At 40.9% G+C, this 16,310-nt stretch overlaps 1 protein-coding gene across 9 annotated transcripts in view; it reads right to left on the minus strand.

Moving 5' to 3' along the window:
* fmnl1a (formin-like 1a) overlaps positions 1-16,310 on the minus strand; it is a 286,119-nt gene that overhangs the window by 14,732 nt on the left and 255,077 nt on the right. For 6 of the 9 annotated variants that reach the window (XM_059638694.1, XM_048560771.2, XM_048560770.2 and 3 more), the window contains 3 exons: positions 13,523-13,624; positions 10,033-10,137; positions 6,109-6,232 (listed from right to left, as the gene is read on the minus strand). In XM_059638694.1, coding sequence (XP_059494677.1) covers positions 6,109-6,232; positions 10,033-10,137; positions 13,523-13,624 — 331 coding nt within the window. Of the gene's footprint in view, positions 1-4,671; positions 4,785-6,108; positions 6,233-10,032; positions 10,138-13,522; positions 13,625-16,310 lie in introns of all 9 variants that reach the window. The other 3 variants (XR_007250443.2, XR_007250442.2, XM_048560767.2) reach the window with 1 other exon arrangement.

The following is a 16,310-nucleotide window of genomic DNA, read 5'->3' on the forward strand; positions in this document are numbered from 1 at the left end:
TTCACTCTAGGAGCCGGCTCTGAGCTAGCAGGGTCAGTGTCATGTACAATGTACGTATAAATAACGGATGGCTTGGTGATAGGAAACTGGCCTTGGTGAAGTTATTTCAGAGACAGATAATGCACACAACACTCCAGATGGGGTTTTGTCAATGCCCTGTACAACAACAGCGTAATATCCCAACTTTTGTAGTCAAATCCTCTTCCAATAAACCATAATATTCTATTAGCTTTCCTAACTGCGTGCTTGCCTTTGGCAGTTCATGCACTGGAACATCTAGATCCCTATCTGCTGACAGACCCCATTCAGATGCTAGTTTAGTTGCCACAGCAGCCGAAATGTATTGAAACCCGTAGCCTTTGTTATATTCAGCTCACTGAAATGGTTTAAGGCTAGAATCTGTGATAGTGGGCTCCTCACATATCATTCCCAGGTACCTTGAGCTTAAAATGTTTGCAAATGCTTGAATTTTTTTTTCACGTTGATATGTTGGGCTTCCCTTTGATTGAGAAATGGGGTGCTTATGGAGCCTGCTCCTCCATTTAAATCTTTACTTGCTTAGTTGATTGTCTACTTAGTTGGCATGCTCCAGGCCTGAGCACTGTCAATGTGCTGTCAGGCGTACAATCGTTGAGGTGAGATGTTGAAGCAAGATGACATTGCCCTCATGGATCCCAGGACTGTATTCTGCAGCAGACCAGTAGAGTTATCCCTGGAGCCCTGGTGAATATTTCTGTTAACCAACATCACCAAAACAACTTATCTGGCCACTTTTGCATTACTGTTTGTGGGAAGTTGCTGTGCACAAACTGGCTGTTTCGTTTTTGACATTACAAACTTCAAAAGTACTTGATTGGCTGTAAAGTGTTCCAAATATCCCAAAATCATGAAAATGAGTACAAGTCTTCTTATCCCAAGTGGAAAGCCATCAGGAACAGCTGATCTCTCCCTCCATGTACACTTAGATCAGTTAATTCATAGAAACCAGGTCACTAGAATCACCATGACAAACTTGTCTTTTAGTTCAGACAATGAATACAAGAGCAAAGTGGTTATGATGGAGCTGTATATGATATCAGTTTGCCCATTGTTGGAGTACTGTGTGCAGTTACAGTCACCACTCTATCGGAAGGATGTGTTTACACAGGAGCGGGTGCAGAGGAGGTTCATGAGGATGTTGCCTGGGCTGGGCCAATTCAGCTATGAAGAGAGACTGGATAGGCTAGGGTTGTTTTTCTTGGAGCAGAGAGAGAGATACTTGTCCCATTAGTAGAGAGGTCAGTAATCAGGGGCACAGTTTTAAGGGAAGGAGATGAAGATTTAAGTAGGGTGTAAAGAAAAATCTTTTCACTCAGAGATCAGTGAGTACCTGGAATTCACTGCCTGAATGGCCAGTCCATTTGGAATCTCTCAAGACAATTAAGAACTTTTTGGATGAACATTGAAATGCTATATCATACAAGGCTACTGGCCAAGTGCTGGAATGTGAGACTGGAATGGCTGGAGGTCTGATGACTAGCGCTTCTTTCTGTGCTGTAAAAAACTCTATGCGCTCCTTGAGAAGGAAACTCCTTACAAACACAGCTTTTATAAAAACTGTTAGAATGCCTGGACAATCACCAAACACTGTGCAATCACTGACTCATCAACTGATTCCGTGTCCAATGCACAATGGTTCACCAATGAAGTTCAGAGTTGGGAACTTCCAGACAGAGGAACCACTGGGACCAAATACTGCAGATCCTATAGAAATCTAGAACAAAGGAGCAGAAACAGGCCATTTGACACTCAACAGGATCATGACTGATCCTCTTTTCCAACATCCTACTCCCGCTATATCCCCATATCCTTTGACGCCTTTCGCTTTGAAAAATCTATTTATTTCAAAGCTAATCAGTGAATTGGCCTCCACAGCCTTCTATGGTAGAGATTCCACAGGTCTACCACCAAGTGAAGAAATGTCTCATCTCAGTCCGAATGATCCACTGTGTATCTTTAGACTGTAACCCCGTTTTCTGGATGCTGTGGCAAAGAGACATCGTCCCTGCATCCAGTCTCTCCAGCCCTGTCAGAACTTTATATATGCTTCAACAGGAAGCCCTGTCATTCTTCTAATCTCCAGTGAATACAGGCCTAGTCTGCCCAAAATCTCCTCATACAACAAACCCGCAGCCCAGGAATCTTTCTGGTGAATTGGCATTGCATTCCTTCAATGGCCTATTTTCTTAGGTAAGGTCTCAGAGTCGTATAGCGCAGTAACAGACCCTTTGGCCCAACATGTCCACACTGACCAGACATCCCAATCTGACCTAGTCCCATTTGCCAGCATCTGGCCCATATCCCTCAAAATCCTTCAAATTCATGTACTCATCCAGATGCCTCTTAAATGTTATAATCATATTCGCCTCCACCATTTCCTCTGGCCGGCCGTTTTATACACGCAACACCCTCTGCCTGAAAACATTACTCCTCAGATCTTTTTAAATCTTTCCCCTCTCACCCTAAACCTAAGCCCTCTAGTTTTGAACTCCCCAACTCTGGGGAAAAAAGACCTTGGGTATTCACCCGATCCGTGTTCCTTATAATTTTATAATCCTCGAGACAGACACCAAAACGACACACAATACTCTGGGTGTGAACCCACCAAGGCCCTAACCTGCAGTAAGACTTCCTTGCTTCTGTACTCAAACCCTCTTGCAATGAATAGCAACATATACTTGCCTACCTAACTGCTTGCTGCACTGTCAAGTTTAATTGGAGTGACTGGTGTAAAAAGACACCCAGGTCCCTTTGCATATCAACCTTTCTCAATCTCTCACAATTTAAATAATACTCTGCTATTCTGTTTTTCCAACCGAAATGGAAACTCCATAATTACCCAAATTACACTGCGTCTCCCATGTATTTACCCACTCACTCAACTAGATCAAAATACATTGAAGCCTTTTTATATCCTCCTTACCACTGACACTCCCATCTAGTTTTCTCTCATCAGAAAACTTGGAAATATTACACTCAATTCCCACATCCAAACTGTTGATATATATTGTGAATAGCTGGGATGCAAGCACTGCTCTGACATATCCCACTTGTCACAGCCTTACATACTGAATGTGCCCCATTTGTTCTGTTCTCTGCCTTCTACCCAATTTTCAATCCACGCCATCTGCTTTGATTTTGCACAATGATATCTTATCTAAGACTTGATCAAAATCTTTCTGAAAATCCAAATATGCATATCTGCAGCGTTTCCCAATCTGTTCTACTAATTATACTCTCAAAAAACACTAGTAGGTTTGTCAAACACAATTGCCCTTTCCCAAAAGCCATGCTGACTTTGTATAGCTCAGTTGGTATTTTAAGGGTCCTGTTATCACATACATTATGGTCGACGCCAGCATTTTCTTTCTTACTAATGTTGGGATAAACAGTCTATAGTTTCCCACTTTCTCCCTCATTACTTTTTTCAAAGAGTAGAATCCAATTTATTAGGATTGTCCCACAACAAATAGAATTTCTGAAAGATAACAATGAATGCATTCACTATTCCCAAGGCCAACACCTTTAGTACTCAGAGATCTAGATTATCAGGGCCATTAATTTTCCAGCACATTTTTATTAAGACTAATTTCTTTCAATTGCTCATGCCTGACATTATTTTGTTACATCTTCTGGGAAGTTATTGGTGTTTTCTTATGTGAAGACTGAATAAAAGCTCTACCATTTGTTTGTTCTCCATTATCAATTCTCCCATTCAGGCTGTAAGGAACCTAGATATGTCTTCACTAATCTTTTCCTAGTTGCATATGTATAGAAGCTCTAACAGTCTGCTTTTATGCTCCTTATAAGCTTACTCTCATACTCTATTTTCCCCATCTTAATCAAGCTTTTGGTCCTACTTTGCTGAATTCTAAACTATCATGACATGCAGTCTCTCTGGTGTACCAGATGACCTAATTTGTCAGCTGCAAAAATCCGTGTTCTTGCATGGGCTTGCTGTAGAAGTCAAACCTCCTTTATAACCATAACATGCTACACTCACATTAGTTATCTGCTTCTACTTTTCACCTCAAGAGTTGATGTTTTACTTTCTGGTGTAACTGGGTACAATTGCAAAGCCATGGAGAAGATTAAGACATGGCCACACAGAACAATAGCTTTGTGCTGAACAATAAACAAGGTGACCACTGCCTCCTGCTGGTGGTTCACTTTTATACAGTACATGAGTCAAAGCCTCTACTGCATTTTGGAATGGTTTCTCGAAACTTCAGAGGTCAATTTATACGACGGCATCGACATAAAAGGAATTCATTCCCAATGACATCATCACATAAAGCTCAAATTATGTGGCACGATTTTAGTAGTGAAAGACTTAAATGATTCATATGAGATTACCTTTGTCATTTATTGTAATGCTTGCATTGTCTATTAAATTAGATAAAGTTATTTCACATTAATATTGCATCACTTAATTTCTAAATTAGCACTTTAGATAACGTGCATTATTCCATTAAACTACCTGAGGGTACAGCCGAAACTTTATATGGATTTGCTACACTAATTGTCAAGTTACCTACGATGCACTTTGCTCCAACCTGTAATGTATTGGAGAGTAATAATGTTCCCTGATGGATTTCAAAGCATGAAACATTAATGCTGCGGTTCAGTTACCTAGAGAAAGTGCAGAGCTCACTAAGGCGGACTTTCATCGTTAAACGAGGCATCGTAGAATAGTCGAGAAGAGCGTTTGGCAGTCCGTGCAGTGAAGGGGACAGTCTTCAGTGCTGTCCATGAGAGTCCATGCAGGAAGAATGATGCCAATGTAGTGTTCGAAAGGAAGGGGGACAGAGGTACGGAGATTGACATGATAAGAAAGGAATGAAGGAGCAAGCATGATGGAGATAAAGAACAAGCAGAAGAGAATGTGATTAAAATCATGAAAGTAGGGCGTAGACAGCAAGCAAATGCAAAGCAACATAGAGCGGAGAGAGGACATAAGGAAATCAGGGGATAGGGAGGGATATATAAAGAAGAGCAAAGGAAAGAGTGAGAGTCATAGAGACAGTTTTCAACTCAACATATTAACAATGGCTAAGAAAGAGCCACATTTTCCCTTCCTCCCAAAATTTGAAACAAGAAATCTTTTGTTTCAATAGAAGTGGTTTACAAACAATCTAAATTTTGCTTTTGCAATGATATGTCTGTCTAATGTTTCTTTAATGGTTATGAGGCCAGAGAATCACATTTCATTCATCTCATCCAGCTTTACAGAAATAAAACACAAGTTTGGACACAAGTGATATTGGAAATAATTCAAAATAATAGCTAAAATTCCCTTTAGAAGAGCAATGTGCCATTTGAACTAAGGTTTAACTTTCTACAACTTTACAACAGCTGAGAAACAAGCGACACTTTCAGGGATTTCTCAGTTTAACCACTGACCCCAACAGTAACTCATACAGCGGTAAAGATATCCAGGTTTCAGAGAGCTTACTACAGTGCTGTAACAGCTAAATACAAAAGACACAATTTTACCTGTACTTCGTTCTTGACCTCCCTACTTGGTTTAAGAAGAATTAAGAGTTATCACTTATCTGAACGCTCCCAAATTTAAAGTCAACTGTGTATTTTCTCCATATTTTTCTAACTCAGGGTCTACTTGGGACTTCCTTCAATGAGCTCAGTTACCACTGGCTGGAAAGTGTCACCTTGATGAGTGGCACTATCACACTGCCAACGGAACAGCAGGCTATTCTGTCCCTCGAACCCTGCCACACCATTCAATGGATTCTGGCTGATCAACCTCCACGTATCGACCAGTATTCCCTTGTATTCCTGGTCTGACAAAAATCTTTCATTCCGAAACATCAAGTGTTCCTCAGCATCCCATGTCTTTTGCAGATTTCCACAAAACTGTGACTGTGTAGTAACATTTTCTGCACTGAAGTGACATGAAAGAGCCAGCAAAAGGATTCACTGTGTGGCTATTTGGGGTGTGGAGAGAGTTTCAGTCCCTCCTAGCCACCCATTTAAGGATTAGTGTTCGAATTTTACTTTCCCAGGTCAGCATGCATGACAACTAGCTGATATTCTCCTCTGATTAATTACCTGTGATAATATCCTCAATTGCTCCGTCCTTGCCCTCATACATCATTCTCTCTTTACCCTGTTGCTTCTTCTTCAGCTCAGCCATTAGATCCATGTGAGGGACTTTATTCCTCGTGGGAAGAGGCTACAGAAAACAAAAACAACAATTCACTTATTATGGCTGTGAAGCTGCAACTTTCATCAGAATCAATCAGCAGAAAATAAAATCATTTGTGAAATTGAAGAAGACTTGGAGTCAACCATTTTAGAAAAGAGCATACGGGTTGGGTGTAAACTTCTCTGTTAAATCATTCCCTCTTTAAGTAAGATAAAAGAGCAGATCTCTTATGAAGCGACTTGCACTCAGATGAGTGGCATGCTGTCTTATTAGGTTGAAATGATTTCATCACATTGAATGGCGTGCTTCTTTAGAGCTGAAAACTCAAACTTTGTTTATTAGGTACAGAGTTCAAACAGGGACAAATTGAGAGCCTGACAATTTCCTGCTCCTAAGATGCTGCTTGGCCTGCTATGTTTATCCAGGTCTACACCTAGTTAGGCAAACACTAGTTGAAATATGCAGTTTGTTAGTTGAAAAACTCGATGTTAATTGTTTTAATTGGTATGAAGTGCATACAGGTGGAGGATTTGACTGGGTGGTTCCTTAAGTGTATACACCAGTACAGTGGGGGTCTTGTGTTTCAGTGGTAATATCCCTGCTTCTGGGCCAGGAGGCCTGAATTCATGTCTCATCTACTCCAGACTTTTGAATGGACCTCTGATATATTAAACTTGATATTTCTTGCACCTTCTTTGTACCTGTAACCCTATATTCTGTTTTCTGTTCTATTACCCTGACGTACTTATGTAAGGTATGACTTGCCTGAACAGGACACAAAACAATGCTTTTCACTGTGTTTTGGTACATGTAATAAATCAAATCAAACATCCAGACATATGTTACAACATCTGAATGGGTTGATTAGAAAATACCTACTGCAGTAGAGTGAAGTCAAGAGAGATACACCTTTTTTTTTGTTATCATCATAAAATTCTCACAGTGCAGATGGAGGCTATTTGGCCCATGGAGCCTGCAGTGACCCACCTAACAGCATCCCACTCTATTCCCATGACACCACATTTCCCCTAGCTAATCCACCAAGCCTGCAAAACCCTGGATACTATGGGGCAATTTAACATGGCCAAGCCACTTGACCTGCACATCTTGGGACTGTCTGAAGAAACCCATATAGACACGGTGGCGAATGTGTAGACGCCACACAGACAGTCACCCAAAGGCTGGATTTGCTCCAGGTCCATGGCGCTGTGAGGCAGCAGTGCTAACCACAGTGCCACTGTGACACCCTTTGGTAAAAATCTTTCACAGGCTTGTTCTCGTTTATTCTTTCATCACCTGATTATCAGGATTTAAATACCCCTGACAACTCAAGGGTAGAAATACCGTGTACAATTATTTCCAACTTATTCATGGCACAATCAAATCCAAGTTTGTACATGCATTGACCCAACTGTAAAGCTTGTGGAACTTATTGTGCAGGTGACCTGCTTGTCAAAGAAACTTATTTGTCACTTACAGGCTGGCCCAGTGCCAGAAATCTTCAACCAGGGACACAGTTGTTAATTTATTAGAATAAAAAAGAAGGCTTGCAAAGCCAGGAGCAACAGAAATGCTCAACATCGCTACACAGTCTTAACAATCTTGCCGTACTTGCACATTGCACCCCCTTCAACCTGATATACACATGAGTAATGTACCATGGTGTCACTGCTGACAACGTAGGTGCTTGGAATTTCAATCCTAATAGAGGGTGAATTTCCATGGTGGCCCGATAGACTTCAGCAGAGGCCTGTGTTTGATTCAGTGCCAGGTGTAGGCCACTTTGCTGGGGACATGGAGCTCCCACCACACCCTTTGAGCTTGCTGCACATTAACTGCTACCCAATAGATTTCAGTATGTGAATCTCAGGCGACTTTCTTTGAGTATTTTTAGAAGTGTGACGCAGAAAACTGAGTGGTGTATGAAGTGTGACAGACTGTATTGTTTTTTATATCTTGAGCTCCCACTCCATTATGTTGCTGCCCAGCAAATGGGACCCACTTCTGGGTAGCTGACAATACCAGTCCCGGACCTGTCTGTGGAAGGCAGTGAGTTACTCTGTGGATCCTGATCCTCACTGGGGTGTCAGGCCTTTACTTGCAGTCTTATTTTGTTGGTCTCCCAACAATGAAAATGACCTTGTCACGTGGATATATTTTAAAGTGATACAAAGTAAGGGTGATGTGAGAAAAAACCTCTTTCACTCAGCAAGTAATTTGGGTGTGGAATGCACTGGCTGGAAATGTAGTGGAGGCAGATACAATTGATGCATTCAAAACAGCATGGTATGACCTTCTGAATAAAAATACTTTGCAGGGATATGGGGAAAAGGCAGGAGATCATAATTAGGTCGTAGAACCAGAACAGGCAAGATGGTCTGAAGGGCCTCTACTGTGTAATTCTGTTGTAGATACAGAACTGTGTTCTTCTGTCATTGTATGAGCTGTCATAGCAACCTACCACTCCACTGTACTCCGTAATCAGCTTTGAGTAATTTGCCTCAATCAGTAGTAATCTTTCCTCTGTTAGTGAGGAGATCACTGTCTTGAGGGACATTCTCTGCTTCTTTGAAGGATCAAGTCTTGGTAGTTAGACTAGATAGTGGTTCCCAGCACAACTCGGGCAAGTGGTGGCAATACCTCTCCAGTATCAATTCAGCAGCCCCGGCTCATGATCTGCTGAGCACGGGTTCAAATCCCAGCACAGCAGCTTGTGGAGTTTGAATTAATTAAGAAACAAAAATCTGAAATAATAAGCTGGCCTCGGTAATGATGGCTGCGAGAACTACCGCCAATTGTGGCAAAAACCCATCTGGTACGTTGATATCCTTTAGGGAAGGAAATCTTCCATTCTTATCTGGTCTGACTTAAAAGATTTACTCTTAAATGCCCTCTGAGGTGGCCGATAAAGCCACTCAGTTTAAGGGCAATTAGGGATGGGTAATTAACATTGGTTTTTCCACTGACACCCACATACCATGAAATAATTAAAGTAAAACAATACCATCAGTAGCTTCATGTTAAAGAAAAAATGTTCTAAGATTTAACTAAGTATAAAAGAAACACAGCCAATGGTGACCAGTATTGCTGTACTCAGTCAGGACAATAGAATGGGAATGACCCTTCACAGAGACTCACTAATTTCAGACACCCCAGAAGTTCAGGTGACAATTTCAGGGCCTGGATTCCAATTTACAGGGAACCTTAGACTTCAAGTTGTTTTGATCTTCCTGGGCTATGAAGGGAAAGGCAGGTAGGCCTTTATTTTAGCTCTCAAATCAGTTGCCAGGAGACAGGCCAAATGGCCCATCGGTAGCTCTTACACAATTTCAATCTCAAGCTGAGTTGCTAATTCAATGCCCTTAACATTTGAAATGAGTCTGCTCCCCTTGTTTAACAAATTCTTTGAATAGAAACGGTACAGCGGTTTGCACTGCTGCCTCACAGTGCCAGGGATGTGGGTTTGATTCCAGCCTCAAGCACATCAGTCCATGTGGAGTTTTGCATATTCTCCCATGTCTGTGTGGGTTTCCGCTAGGTGGTCTGGTTTCCTCCCACAGTCCAAAGATGTGCAAGTTAGGCCATGCTAAATTTCCCATAGTGTCCAGGAATGTGCAGTATAGGTGCGTTAGGTATGGTAAGTGTAGGGTTACAGGGATAGGGTACGGGGATGGGTTTGGGTGGGATGCTCTTCAGGGGCTCGGCATTGACTCAATGGGCTGATGACCTGTCCCCACACTGTAGGGATTCAATGATTCTCCGAACATATTTTCTCAAACCGCTGTAAAACAAACCAATCCACCACTCAGCTCAGACAGAGGCCTTACCTTCACATCTGGCTGGTCGCTGTTGGACGATGATACTTTGTCCTCTGTGTTCTGAACGGCCATTGCTTCTTGCTTCTTTCGGCTCTCATTTTCCTGCTCAGCTTGCTGAGATTGCAAAAGAAAATGGAATTGTCAGGTATTGCCATGAACCTGCTGGCTTCGTATAATTACAATCAAAATGGCTTTGAACCACTGCTTTGATGTCAATTTACAATGTTTCATAGAATCTTACAGCTCAGAAAGAAGACAGTTGGTCCACTGTTTCTGTGCCAGCTGGTTGAAAAGACTAACCACATAATGCCACATGATCATTCTGTCCCTTTTTTGACAATTCTTCCTACAATTTCTTTATTGTTTATCAAAGTCCATACAAATTAGGAGCAGAAAAATAGCATTTGATACCTCAAGCCTGTTCCATCATGAATTAAAGTCCAGTATGTGTTCCAAATTCCACATTCCTCTCTATCCTCATTAACCTTGGATTCCCTCACCTAACAAGAATCTATCTATGTCTCTCTTAAAAATCACTTCCACTGGCTTCCGAGGCAGATAGTACTAAAGTTGCACAACCCTCTGAGGGCAAGAAAAATCTTCTCATCTCTGCCTTAAAGAGGTGATGCCTACTTTTAAACAGTGTTCCCTTAGTTCTGGACTCATCAACAAGACTACACATCCTTTCCACACCCACCTTGTTAAGAGCAACCAGATAGAGTCAAATAACATGGAAACAGATCCTTTAGTCCAACTCAAGTCATCCCTTGCTTTCCTAAACACTGGTGAAATAAAGCCAAGTCTACCCACATTAGACAAGCTGCCCATTCCAAGTATTGATTGAGTATAAACATCTTCTGAATCACCTTCAACATAGTAGCAGCTTTCCTTTAGTAAGCAGGCCAAAACTGCACAGAATATTCGAGATGTATTCTCACTAGTGCCCTGTATAACTGAAGCATAAATCATTATTTTTATGTTTAATTCCTTTCGTAATATAGATCACATTCTACGAGCCATCTTAAATCACTTGCCTTAGCTGCATACTTAAATTTTGCAACGAAACACCTAGATCAATATGCACCTTGGAATTCCACAGTGTTTCACCATTTAAATTATACTCTGTGTTCTTATTCTTCCTGTCAAAGTAAACTAGTTTCTATTTTCCCATATTATACTCCATCTGCTAGAATTTTGCCCACTCACTTAATCTATTGATATCACCTGCTTATGTCATCTTCCCAGCATATTTCCTGACCTATCAACATGTCACCTGCAACTTTACCCACCATACTTTAAATCTCATCTAATTTGTTGATATAAATTGTAATCTATGTTGACTCCACTCATCATGTCCTGCCAATCTGAAAAAGACCAATTTATGCATACTCTGTATTTTTCTGCCAGCCCACCAATCTTGTATTTGTACCAGGACATCACAGTATAAGCTCCTGCTTTGTACAATAACCCCTTATCTGCAACCTTGTCAAATGCATTCTGGATTTTGGGAAATCAACGCCAATAAATCTTAGACTTCATTTGCTACCTTTTTTAAAAAGCCTGGGATGAAGTCCATCTGGATCCAGAACCTTACCCACCTCCAGTTGTATCAATTTGCTCACTAACACTTCCCTAGTGATTATAATTTACCAGCTTCCTTTCTTCCATTCACTTCCTGATTTAAAGGTATTACTGAGATACTTTCTGCATTCTCTCCAGTGAAGTCAGAAGCAAAACATTTATTCATTACATCTGCCAGTTCTTTATTATCTACCATAAATTCTACATTTTCACCCTCAAGTCAACCAACTTTATTCTTTTCCTTTTTTATACCTGTAGAAATTCTTGCTCTCTATCCTTTTATTTCTAGCTTGTTTCTGCTCATTCTCTTATTTATTTGTACTGAAAACCCTTTTGTCATTTTCTGTATACATTCTGTATATTCTGACCAGTCATCTGAACTGCTGTTCACCTTTATCACTTTTTCCTCAAGTTTGATGGTCTCCTTAATGTCTTTAGTTAACAACCGATGCTAGGTCCTCCTTTGGGAATTTTCCTTTATGGTAGGAATGTACTTATTCTGAATATTCTGAAATATCCCTTCCAATGTCTGCCAACACTCGTGTAGTAATGCATCTGTTCGCTTAATATCCCACTACATTTCAGCTAGCTCATGCTGACATACTTGCACTTTTTAAATCTTTTAATCTTAATTAAACATCAATTTTATACACAACAACCTCCCTTTCAAAGTGGATGTAAAATTGAATCATTTTCTGATCGCCACTACCCAAAGATGTCAATACTCTGAGTTTGATAGTTAACCCTGTCACATTACACAGTACCAAGTCGAATATGACCTGCAAGGTCTTCTCCTCTACAGAATTTGCCAGACCTGCTGAGCTTTTCCAGCAACTTTGTTTTGTTCCTAACATGACCTGTGTTCTGATAGTTTCTTAGAACAGCACATTTTGAAAGTAATCTCAAAAGTCACAACTAAATCAGATTCTGCCACTCTTTCAAGCAGTGACTACATGTCTGGGTCTTTTCTCAATTTTAATAAGTGTAGGTCCTCTGGTATTACCTTTCCTGCCAGTGAAACGAGTTTCTCTTAATTGACCATAGACTGTGGCATGTAAAATTACCTGGTATGCGACATTTTCTCAGTGTCAAAGTGGTCTATACTCCCATTGTGGAATAGACTAGAACTAGGACACAGTATAAAAATAAGAGGCCTCCCATTTATGAGGGAGTTAAGAAGAAACCATTTCTCTCAGAGAGTCATCAGTCTGTGACATTCTCCTCCAGAATGCTGAAGGACAGAGGAAATCAAGCAGTATCAGGGATAGGCAAGAAAATGGAGTGGAGGCCACAGTCAGATCAGTCATGATCTTCCTGAATGGCAAGGGGGGCTTGAAGGATCAAATGGTCTACATAAAAATCACCTGTAGAGGGTATAGCGATAATGCAGACAATATTTCCAAGAAACTTTGCTTTAATTGGCACCTTGTGAAGCAGGACTCTTGATGAACCTGCCAGAACTATATGCCTCAAATATTGTGACGTTTACCATATTATCACAATGTTGGCGTAGTCCATTACGCCAAATGAGAAGGCTCTCTGCCAGTAAGTTCTATTTAAGTCAAAGTCGCATTATTATTGAAGTGATTTATGCTATAAGTAAAGTATAACTGTGATGCGCATACCACCTGTATTATGTTTCTATTATTTAGTGTGTGTTTTTACAATGATTATGTGGACCTCTTGATCAACTGGAATATTTGATCAACTGGTACACTCCTGGTTCCATAGGTACTGGCTAATAAAATATTTGCTGTACAATAAGTTAAAAAATTCTAATTTCATTAGAATAATGATGGGATTGCCCAGACGTGGGCTTCAGGAAGGAGCAACGCATTCTGAAGCAAACACTGAAGTCTATACACACCATTCTAGGCCACTAAACGTACAGAAATCGCTTCATTGTTCAGTTCTATACCTTGTAAGCCTTGATGAATCTCAAAAAGAATGGGAAGAACATGGATGGAGGCATTGTTTTAATATCTTCACCAAAGTACTCAATGACAGACTGGTAAGCTTCCTGTGGAAGAAAACAATGAGCACAAAGTTAGTCCGAATCAGCAACTGGGGCAGTGATGATCAAAATGAACTAGAACAAAGGTAAATCCTTCTTGCACGATTCCTTGGGATTTGGGACTGCCCTGCACCTCCTGGGGAATGTGGATACTGAGCACCTGCACAAAAAGGTCACCTATCTCCTTGAAGAGATATGGGTCTGTGCTCTTCTGAATGGAAATTTTCCTGGCTGCAGATAGGCGGTAGCCTCACTTACAATAGCAGGCATTTGCAGCACACCATTCTTTCTGGTTGAGTCACCACACAAAGAGTCATTCAGATTTACGCAATGCTTGGGTCTGTCACAAAGTGCAATTTTAAATCAGTCAATTAAAGTCCAAGTACTGCAGATGCTGGAGACTTGAAATGCAAAGAGAAAGCACTGGAGAATCTCAGCTGGTCTAACAACATCTCTGGAGACAGAAGACACAAAAGGTATTGGAGCTGAAACATTAACTCTGTTAATGCTGCTGAGTTTCTCCGCCATTTGCCCATTTTATACTAAACAGCATTGGTATTCCTACAGGCCTAGTTAGAAGCTGTGTAGAACATACAATAAATGACAAGGCAAACTGGCAAACCATGCAAACATGCATAGTAAGAACTTGTTTAAATATATAAAAGGGAACAGAGAGGGCAAAGTGAAGATCAGCTCCTTGGAGAATGAGGCTGGGATAATAATAATGGGTAACCAGAAACTGGTGGTGGGCAAATTGTGAGAATTAATCCTGAGACATTGGATAAACTGTTCCTTAGAAAGGCATGGATTAATCAGGGATAACAAGGTGTGGAGCTGGATGAACACAGCAGGCCAAGCAGCATCAGAGGAGCAGAAAAGCTGACGTTTTGGACCTAGACCCTTCATCAGAAAAGGGATAGCCAACCTGGCTTTGTCAAGGGATGGTCATACTTTACAAATTTGATTGAATTCTTTGAGGAAGAGAGAAGGAGGATCAATGTGGGCAGTGTAATGAACGTTGTCTACATGGATTTTAGCAAGGTCCCACATAGCAAAGTAAAAGCCCAAGGGATAAAAGGTAATGTGTCGAATTGAATCCAGAGTTGGCTTGATAACAGGAAACAAAGGGTTAAGGTCAATGGCTGCCCAAACAAATGGAAAACTGTTTCTGAGGGGCTCAGTGTTGCAACCACTGCTGTTTGTTTTATACAATAACGATTTGGGCTTGGACGTGGGGGCAAAACTGGGAAATCTGCAGACGACACAAAATCTGGCTGTGTAGTGAACAGTATAGAGGATAGCTGTAATTCCAAAATGACATAGATGGGTTAGTGGGGTTGGCATGAAAGTGGTCGATGGAGTTCAACTCTGATAAGTGTGAGGCAATATATTTAGGAAAGTCAAACAGTGAAAGTGAATAGACAGTCGATGGGAATTACTGAGATGGGCAGTTGAAGTGAGAGATCTTGACATGCAAATGCAAGGGTTCCTAAAGGTAGCAGTTTAGGTAGATAAGGTTGTAAAGACAACATATGGAATTGGCAGAGGTATAGATTAAAAAAGTAGGGATATAATGATAAAGATGTATAAGAGACTGGTGAGGCCAGAGTTGGAGTATTGTGTGCAATTCTGGTCGCCACATAAGAGAAAGTACACAATTGCTGTGGACAGAGTGCAGAGAAGATTTACTGGAATGAGGCCAGGGCTGAAGCATCGTAGCTACGAGGAGAAATTGGAGCGGTTAGGGTTGTTTTCCTTGGAACTGAGAAGGCTGAGGGGTGACATGACAAAATTAGGTTGAGATAGAGTAGAGGGGAGAAACCTGTCTCCCTTCGCAGAGAGTGCAAAAACCCAAGGGTCATAGATTCAAGTGGGACAAGGATTAGAAGGGACATGAGGAACAATTTTTTACGCAGTGGCTGATGGGTGTCTGGAATTCGCTGCATCAGTTGGTGATGGAGGCACACTAAATTATTTAAAAAACTATCTAGATCTGCACCTTAAATGCGGTAAGCTTGCAGGGCTATTGGCAGTATGCAGGAAGATGGGATTAGAGAGGGCATCTGGGTGTCTTTGGGTCAGATGAGCTGTGCTGTATCATTTCTATGGTTCTATGGTTGTAAATGGCACAGGAGTTGAGAAAAAATTGCATTGGGCTTCACCATAGAAAACATCAGCAGTATTCCAAAAGTATCATATACTCATGGGGCGAAAGGAGGCAGTGGGGTGTGAGGAAGTAAACACAATAACTATCACTAGAGAAAAGGTACTAGGGAAAGCAATGGGTCTAAACGCTAATAACCTTGCATCCTGGAAATTTAAAAGAAGTGGATTAGTGACAGTAATCTTCCAAGAATCCTTAGATTCTAGAGAAGTCCTACAGGATTAGAAAACTGCTGATGTATTAATAGGCCATGACCTTTAGACCTATTATTGGGAAGTGACAGAATTCATTATAAAGGATGTCATAGCAGACTATTTAGAAATACTTGATATAATCAAGCAGTGTTATGAAGGGGAATCATGTCTGCCAAAATTTATTAGCTTTCTTTGAGGAGGTAAAAAGCAGGGTTGATAAAGGGGAACCAGTAGATGCAATGCATTTGAATTTCCAAAAGGCGTTCAATAAGAGACAGCATAGAAAGCTAATTAATAAGATCCAAGCCCATGGCATCAGGGTAGTTTATTAGCA

The sequence above is a fragment of the Stegostoma tigrinum genome, chromosome 31 (genome assembly GCF_030684315.1).
Source record: "Stegostoma tigrinum isolate sSteTig4 chromosome 31, sSteTig4.hap1, whole genome shotgun sequence".
Taxonomy (NCBI): Eukaryota; Metazoa; Chordata; class Chondrichthyes; order Orectolobiformes; family Stegostomatidae; genus Stegostoma; species Stegostoma tigrinum.